Source organism: Oryzias melastigma, linkage group LG5 (assembly GCF_002922805.2).
Source record: "Oryzias melastigma strain HK-1 linkage group LG5, ASM292280v2, whole genome shotgun sequence".
Taxonomy (NCBI): Eukaryota; Metazoa; Chordata; class Actinopteri; order Beloniformes; family Adrianichthyidae; genus Oryzias; species Oryzias melastigma.
The window spans coordinates 35,880,968-35,890,139 of record NC_050516.1 but is presented as its reverse complement, the minus strand read 5'-3'; the positions used below and the strand labels follow the sequence as shown (position 1 = coordinate 35,890,139).

The following is a 9,172-nucleotide window of genomic DNA, read 5'->3' as shown; positions in this document are numbered from 1 at the left end:
GTCGCATCGGAGTGGTAACGGTTGCCGTGGGAGCCGGGGGTTTGGTTTTAACAGATGTAAAGATGTACATCCTTATAAAACGGGCAGTATACAATAACACACCAGTAAAGGAACTATTTGAACATATTCTATTGAATTGTCTTTCGTTGAGCTCATTCACCCTCTAACATTCTCCCACGAGCAGCTGAAGTAAACCGGTCCTGCTCTCGTATGCTGTGTGAACATCAGAAACATGGATTCTGCTCCAGACCAGCTGGTTTGAAGCCGGCGTTCGCCTCACTGACCTTGTCTTTCGACCTTGGCCTTGCCGATGGGAATGGTGAAGTCTTTGGACTGCGACTCCTCCGACATCTCGAAGGGAACCCCGTACATTAGCTCGTTCTCCAAAAACACAACTGCAGCAAAAACACAAGAGGTCACCTCCAACGACTCGGACAACAGAAGAGTCTTCTGGTTTTCTTTAATGACCCACTCTAGTGAAAATCACATGTTTGAAACATGTTCTTGTAGCTTTTTTCTGGTGATGGAGGACAAGAAAATTAAGATTAAAACTGCATTTCTCAGTACCGTATTTTCTGGAGTCATGAGAGCAAAAATATCTAATCAAGAAGAAAAAAAACCATACAAGTCGCTCTGGAGTAAAGTCGCACTTTTGGGAGAAAGTCTGACGTTTCAGAACAAATCCATCAGGACCAGCGTAACCACAAAAAAAGAATAAATAAATAAATAAGTACAAGAATGCAGCTTATACTCCGGAAAACACTATTTCTTTATTCAAATCCTTCAAACCTGTCTGAGAAAATCACTCAGTTTTTTTTTTTATTTTGGCTAAAAATCCTCATGATTAAAAGAATGCCGTTGGAGAGGGACTTTAAAGATAAAACTGACAAACAGCCCCATGTAGAAAAGTTCCGTTTGGTCTTAGACTGATGCCAGCCTGCTGTTTAAGCCTGTGACGGCGCCTCACCAGGGTTGTCGTCTCTGATGGCGGATTTCAGGAGACCTTTAGCATCTTCAGAGTTCCAGGGGCTGACGACCTTCAGACCTGGACAGTGAGCGTACCTGCAGACAGACGGCTCACGGTTATACGGACACGAACCCCCTGATGAGCAACAGGAAAAGGAAGGCGGAGAAACTCACCAGGCAGCAAAGCACTGCGAGTGCTGCGCCGCCACGCCGGCCGAGGCCCCGTTGGGCCCCCTGAAAACTATGGGCACCGGCTGCAGCCCGGCCGACATGTAGTAGGTCTTTGCTGCAGAGTTGATGACCTGGTCGATGGCTTGCATGGAGAAGTTGAAGGTCATGAACTCACAAATGGGTCTGAGACCGGCCTGAGGAGGTCAGACAGACGTCAGCATCAATTCAGAACCATTAGAAAGAGAAGAAACCTGAAAATGTGGAACTTAAAATGACTTCTACTAATATAACAGAGAAATTGGAACACTAACAACACGTCCACAGATCTTCAGCTCTTAAGATATTAAAATATTCAGCTTTTTTATGCTAGCTTTATCGACTGTTTTGGCATTTACTAAGGATTTCTAGGCTATTCTAGGGTTTGGCTAATATTGTAGCCACGGGCTAACTGTTCTGGCTAATTTAGGGGTTTTTTCAGGTTTTTAAGCTAATTTGGAGCTTAATTTATATGTTAGCTTTATACTAGCTGTTTTGGCTAATTTAGTTTTCTTTTTAGTTTTTTAGGCTAATTTGGAGTTTGGCTAATATGTTAGCCTTATGCTAGCTGCTTTGGCTAATATGTTAGCCTCATGCTAGCTGCTTTGGCTAATATGTTAGCCTTATGCTAGCTGCTTTGGCTAAATTAGACATTTTAACAGTTGTTTTTGGTAAATTTGGCATTTGGCTACTATTTCAGCTATTAGCTTCAGTGTTTTTAGTTATCAATTTTTAGCATTATAGTTAAAGTCCAACCATTTGTCACGCACCTCGATGTGTGAAATTTGTTCTCCGCATTTGACCCCTCCCCTAGGGGAGTGGTGAGCTGCAGACACAGCCGCGCTCAGGAACCATTTGGTGGTTTAACTCCCCAGTCCAACTCCTTAGTGCTGAGTGTCCAGCAGGGAGGCACTGGGTCCCATTTTTACACTCTTTGGTCTGACTCGGCCGGGATTTGAACCCACGACCTTCCAATCTCAGGGCGGACACTCTACCACAAGGCCACTGAGCTGGTTAGCATCTTCAACTATGATTGTTACACTTTTTCTGTTAGCCTAAAAACCGACCCTGGCCCCCATCAGAGGAGAAAACAGTTGTGGCCTCACAAGAAAATGTTTGGGGACTCCTGATCTAGCAAAACAGAAAATAATTACTATAATATTAAAGACAAAAATGTTCTCTTTAAAAACGTTTCTGTGACAAAGAAGAACATCCCATCATAACATCTGTGTTTTTAGGGCTATAATTTTTCATTCAAATCTCAAACATTCAGCCGAGAAAATCTCAGACCAAGTAGCTAATCAGACCACAGGAGGCGGAGCTACAAGCACAGGTTATGGTCAACCCACCTTTACAGTGAAATACAGTACATCAGAGAACAGAACATGAAGATAGAAAACTTGGTTTTGAAAGGCCGCAGAACTTTTAATGTTTAAAATGAGTTTATACATCAGCTGAGGATGAAGTTTTGTTCTGCTGGGTCCTAGTGCCGTCTTGATACGGTAGATCACTAGATTGTATTAGACTCTGGAGTTTAGTGGGCCTCTCAGGAACCGTTCTGTAGGGGTTTACTCCTAACTCGCTGGTCGACACTTTTATGCAAGTATGGATACATGCTCCTCAAGAATCCATAGAATGTGGGGTTCCCCAAGGATCAATGTTAGGCCCAATGCTTTTGTACACGTTGCCTCTTAGGGACGTCATCAGGAGACACGGCATTGACCTTCACAGCTAACCCGATCACAGACAGCTTTGCATCGCGGCGTTTCCTGATGATCTGAACCTATTAGTGTTCTTTTGAACTGCAGTTATTCAGTCGTGGATGAGATTAAACGTCTAACGACAAGAGACAAGTTTTAATCACTTAATTTTAAACCCTCCTGTTGTGTGTCAAACTTGAGAATAAAAATCTCTGCGTTGGCTCCCTGAGCGTTTCATAAACAGAATGACCAGAACAACAATATAATCCAAAGTCTGGGGTCAACTAGACTGATGGATCTACGTTTTCTTATTGGTTTTTGTAAAAAATGACTCTTCTAAAGTAAGACGAGAAGTTAAGCCTTCAAGTTTAGGATTAGATAAAACTATATGATGAAAGAATCAACTAGAGTGCATTGATGTATTAATGTCCAGCGGTCTGAACACACTCACCATGGCAGATCCCACCGCGATGCCGGCGAAGCCCATCTGCAGCACACAGGTAAACAGCATGTCAGGTGAGAACACTCGTGAAGCACCGACACCTTCAGGAGACTCACCTCTGAGATCGGAGTGTCAATGATGCGCTTGTCTCCATACTTTTTCCACAGCCCTCTGCTCACCTGAACACACAGAAGATCATCCCAGAGTCAGACTATCACCGTTTCAGCAGAGGTGGGTAGAGAATCCAACGCTTGCACACTTTGAGAAGAGAACTCCAATATATTCTTACTAAAGTAAAATAGGAAGGAGCCATCCCAAAGCTTACAGCGTGAAAGCATTCACACTACAGGGATTCCGTTTCTTTTTCTTATTTATTTTTCTTCCATTTGCTTTCTGGATCGTTAAAACTCAATCACACTTTCAGCAATTTCTGCAATCTTGGTATCAAAACATTTGTTAAGGACATTATCACTTGTCTTTTTGGTATTTGTAAAAATTACAGTTTTTACGCATTGAAATGTAAAATAATTTTTCAAATGTATGCAAATTTTCGGGAATTGAAAATATTCAGCATGTTCAGGAAATTCATGCTTTTACTTTTGGTATTGTTAAATTAACACAAATGTTGAAATTTTCCACAATTTTTTTTTTTTTTTTTCAATTTTACATAATTTTTGCTATTTTTTTTTCATCATGCAATTCATTAGATTTTTGGCGCACATTGAAACCTATGAAATATTGGTATCAAAACGTTCTGCATGTGAAGTACTCCAACGATTCCGAGGTTTTTAAGGCTAATTTGGAGTTTAGCTAATATTTTACCAACATGCTAATAGTTTTGGACAATTTAGCATCTAATTAGTTTTTTTTTGGCTAATTCTGGATCAAGCTAGTATTTTAGCAACATGCAAGTATTCTTGGATAGTTTGGCATCAAATTAGGTTTTTTAGAGTAATTAATTTGGTTTTTTAAGGCTAATTTTGAGTTTAGCTAATATTTTAGCAACATGCTAATAGTTTTGGATAATTTAGCATCTAAGGATGTTTTTGGGCTAATTCTGTGTTAAGCTAGTATTTAGCTCCATGCTAACTTTTTGGGATAATTTAGCATCTAAAGATGTTTTTTGGGCTAGTTTTGAGTTTAGCTAATACTGTAGCAACATGCTAATATTTTTGGACAATTTAGCATCCAATTAGTTTTTTTGGGCTAATTCTGGATCAAGCTAGTATTTTAGCAACATGCAAATATTCTCGGATAGTTTAGCATCAATTTTTTTTTTAGAGTAGTTCATTTGGCACCTCCCAAGTTTTTTGGGCTAATTTGGAGTCAAGATAATATTTTAACAACATTGACATTTTTTTCATGAAATTCTTCAAATTGTGCAAGTTTGGTATCAATATGTTCAGAACGCTCATGACATTCAGCAATTAAAATAAATTTCTTCAGCAAACAGCTTCAGCATCTTCAGTGATCACATTCACACTAGGATTATTGGAGGTAATGCAACTTTTCTAGTTTGAATAGCAGAAAGAAGAAAGACTTTTGGTAAAACGTCTCGTTGAGAACTGACTAAGTTCAGGTTCTGTCAAAATAATATCATTAGACAGTCAGAGCAGCATTATTGACCGATTCTGAAAGAAAAACAATACAAGTAAATACCAAAATTACAAAATATCCACTTTTATGCAAAAAAAGAAGAAAATTCGAATTCTACTTTTTTAGCAAAACCACAGAACATAATTTAAATAAATATTTGAAAACAAATCCAGAGTTATATCTGTTTGGGACGTCCTGATCACAATGTTTTTAAATCAGCTACTACACAGAAGCGCTCTGTAACATTTTAAATGTTAAAAGAAAATTAATGAAAATTAAAATAGGGATCAACCTGGATCAGTTAATCACATTTAAAAAATGTTTTATAAAATGATTGGATTAGGACTCAAAATCAGCAGATTCTCAAAATCAAATGACTCAGATTCGTATCTCGCCCAAAAACCTGGATGACCTTGACCTAAATACACCAACACAGCTGGACGGATCTGGAAAACGGCCCACCTTGTAGGCTCCGTCGTACTGGGCCACCTCCTCTCCCATCAGGAACACCCGCTCGTCCCGCTCCAGCTCCTCGTCCAAGGCTTGGTTCAGGGCGTCGCGGACCGTCACCTGACAGAACCAGAGAAGAGCAGCACTGAGGAACCGTGAACCCACACTCAGTGAGGAGACAGATCCTGTGAAGCACCAGCAGGAACAGGGGACGGGTTTTGCTTTAGAAGAGCTCCATCAACGATCCAGAGAGTCAGTAAACAGAACTGTCGGGTGTTTAAACTAGTCCTGATCATAGACATATATTCATTTAATATACAGTCAATGGACCTGAAATTAGATCAGATCAGCAGAAGAATGAAACAAACGGCAGAACGAGTCGGGATACGTTCAGGACAACCACAGCCGGTGTCGTGCCAAAGTACGTTCCACCTGCTAGAATGTGTCCTCCCAGTCTCAGACATCGTTGATTTGTTTCGTAACTCTTGTTTTGTCCCATAAAGTGTAAGAATAAGGCGGATTATGATTACAATATACTTTACTGTCATATTTGCATTTTTTTCCCCACATATTCTACTAAAACAACAAGTTTCTTTTGTTAAAAAAGGGGAAAACCCGACCTTTGTTTTAGTAATTTAGGATAAGAAACATAATTTATATAGCCTAGGACTTATTACTTTGTGATGAAAACATAACAGAAAATTATTAAATATTTGATGTTTAAGCAGCAAAGTATTGGGGGGGGGGCAGATCCTGGAAGAATCTGTGCCCCCTCTCATTTTACAAAGAACATTTGGTTTTTTTTAAAAAAGAAAAATGTTTTTAAACATGACAGTAAACTGACAAATGCCCCAGAATAGAGTCTGTCGTGATCGTCCACATTCTTCTTACACTTTTTGGGGCAAAATATGACTATAACGAAACAAATCAATGGAGACCGGGGAAACACATTCTGGCAGGGGGAACGTAATTTAGCACAACACCTGTTAGGGAGAATCTACAGGACGTTCCACCAAAACAACAACACACGTCTGTGCAAACGTTTTGAAGCTAATGTTAGCGAATATGACAACCGTAGAGGTTAATAAGGTGATATAACTACTGCCATATTAAACCGGTTCGTGCACATTCCCCTCATAAAAGCTGTGCTGAGGTCCACACATCAGAAACCAAGCATGAGCTATTAGCAGCAGCAGTCCAGACACACGTTCGTTTTAAAAACAGTTGACAGTCTCGTTTTTCTAAAGGAAAAACAGAATCCAACTCCCCGGTGAAGCTAGTCTGTTAGCCGCTAACGCTGACCTGCGCCGCGGCGGGAGAACTCCTGTGGAAACTCCGCCGTCCAAGAACTAAGACGACATTCTGAAAAGAAAACACGAAAAGTCTTCAGATAAAACATCTGTTACGAGGGTCAAAACTCCTCTACGAACGTGTGTACCTTTCCTGTCCGGAGGAAGGATCTCAGGGACGACGCCATGTTTTCTCTGTCCTCTGCTGGAGAGTGGGAGGGGACTCTCATGAGGTCACAGACGCCAGCCAATCACAGACGCAGATACAGATAGGTTGAAACCGCGTCACTAAAGGCAGCAAATCAGGGCTTTCGAGAGGAAAAGGAGGCGGGAAATTCACCCGAGTGTCAGCCAAGACTGTGTGATCAGTTAGAAACACCCAAGGGCGCCCTTCATTTAAAAAAGATGTCAATTCCGAACTTTAGGAAGAGAATTTAAACTCTCGCAACTACCGGATGACACAACCATTTTTTTGGCCAATAAACATGAAATAACAAATGCAATCAAAGGAATCAAAAGGTACCAAAAGGTATGGGGGCGTGGATGTACTCCCCCTCGAATCTTTAAACTACTCTGGTTATTTAATGTACTAAAAGGAGAAGATAATATCTGGAACACTTTTCCAACCATATATTTGACATATTGGGAGTCATTAGGTTCTTGCTAAAATATATTATAAAATTGAAAAATTACCTACAAAACTTTCAAACTTTTATAAACAAGCCCTGCTGGCCTGGAAACTAATTTATGCATAATGTTTCTCCAACATCTTGGTTTATTTGGAATAACAGTAATACAAAAATAAATCTATTTTTATTTCTTAGATGGTATGAAAATGATATTGTTCTGATAAACTACTTTTCAATTCTCATGGACTCTTTTGACGTTTGAAGAATCTCTTTTACTGTTCGGTATTCCTGTTCCACCCAAACAATCTGCAATAGTGTTACATCCCATTCCAGTCTACTACAACTGTTTAAAGGAATTTTACACCAATCAATTAAGAACTCAGACTATTTTGTGGACTTTTGTGTTAATTCACTTTCCAATAAGAAATCTTCTCCATACCACAACCTGACCGACTGGGAGATTTTTTTGGGACTCAAAGTTTGTGGACATAAATTGGACTTATGTTTGTACTATTAGGACAAATACTGTTTAAATAACAAAGTAAAAGAGATGTCTTATAAAATACTGCGTTGTATGTATCCTGCTTAAAAACTTTGAGTAGATTTGCTGTCGACATGGACCAAACCTGATCATTCTGTGGGACTCAAGAGGAAACATTTATCTTCTGTTTGTGGACTCAGACAGACACGAGTGTTTTAGATGGAAGTTGGAAATATGACTGAGGAAACTGTATCATTTTTAGATAAAGAAATGATTCTGGGTTACCTTGCTGACAAAGTAGACAAATATTTGTATTTTTATTACTCATGTGTTTTATTATTGGCCAAATTCCACTTTCATAAAGCCAAGTGGTCAAACTCCAAACCCAGATTCCGACATTTCTTGATGGAATTAATCAGTATTGTCACGTCATTGAACAACTTCAAAAAGGCAATTAGAATTAATTGTTAAATTAATAATTTTTGATTAAAATACTATATTTAACCCCAGTGTTTTGTTTTTGGATTGATGTTTCTCTTTTCTCATATATGTTTATGATTTTTGTTTGTTTGCTTCTCTACAATTTGTAGACATTTATTCCCCCCTGAGAGATAAAATGTTTATTGTATTATGTTGTTTGTTTAAAGTAAAAAAAGGAACGCCCAGGGGTACAGTCACAGACTATGTTGGGTACAGCACAGGGTTCAAATAACAAACTAGTTTTTTAACTTGATAAACTCTTCCTTCTCTGAAATCTTTAGTCATAGAATAACCTTCAGTAGAGACTTCTATGGAGTACCATCCATCCATTTTCCTGACCGCTTCATCCCATTCGGGGTCGCGGGGGTGCCGGAGCCTATCCCGGCTGCTGATGGGCGAAGGCGGGGTACACCCTGGACAGGTCGCCAGTCTGTCTCAGGGCCTCAATCACACACATTCACTCTCACATTCACACCTAGGGGCAATTTAGAGTCACCAATCAACCTATGAAGCATGTTTTTGGACGGTGGGAGGAAGCCGGAGTCCCCGGTGAAAACCCACGCATGCACGGGGAGAACATGCAAACTCCACACAGAAAGGTCCCAGCCGGGATTCGAACCGGGGCCTTCTCGCTGTGAGGCGAGAGCGCTAACCACTGCGCCACTGTGCAGCCCTCTATGGAGTACCAGAAGAGACAAATGAAAATAAATATGTACCTCATTAAATTATTAAATAAATATATTTGGCATTAAAATATTAAAATAGACATTAAAAAGCACATTAAAATATCAAATTACATTTTTAATTATTTAATGGCCAGTGTGGGCTAAAAGGGACACATTTAAATAAACATATTTAATATGAAATTATTAAATAAATGTGTCATTAATTATTTAAAATGGGCAATAAATAGGATATTAAATGGAACATAT

The 9,172-nt window shown here is 39.4% G+C and overlaps 1 protein-coding gene across 1 annotated transcript in view; it reads right to left on the bottom strand.

Annotated features, from left to right (window-relative positions):
* The window catches only part of pdhb (pyruvate dehydrogenase E1 subunit beta), a 9,533-nt gene extending 2,584 nt beyond the window's left edge, over positions 1–6,949 (bottom strand). The window contains exons 1-8 of the mRNA XM_024269550.2: positions 6,800–6,949; positions 6,664–6,723; positions 5,374–5,481; positions 3,432–3,494; positions 3,325–3,360; positions 1,141–1,331; positions 968–1,062; positions 285–395 (exon numbers count right to left, since the gene is read on the bottom strand). Of these exons, the coding sequence (XP_024125318.1) occupies positions 285–395; positions 968–1,062; positions 1,141–1,331; positions 3,325–3,360; positions 3,432–3,494; positions 5,374–5,481; positions 6,664–6,723; positions 6,800–6,880 (745 nt within the window). The 5' untranslated portion in view covers positions 6,881–6,949. The remainder of the gene's footprint in view (positions 1–284; positions 396–967; positions 1,063–1,140; positions 1,332–3,324; positions 3,361–3,431; positions 3,495–5,373; positions 5,482–6,663; positions 6,724–6,799) is intronic.
* Between the last annotated feature and the right edge of the window lie 2,223 nt (positions 6,950–9,172).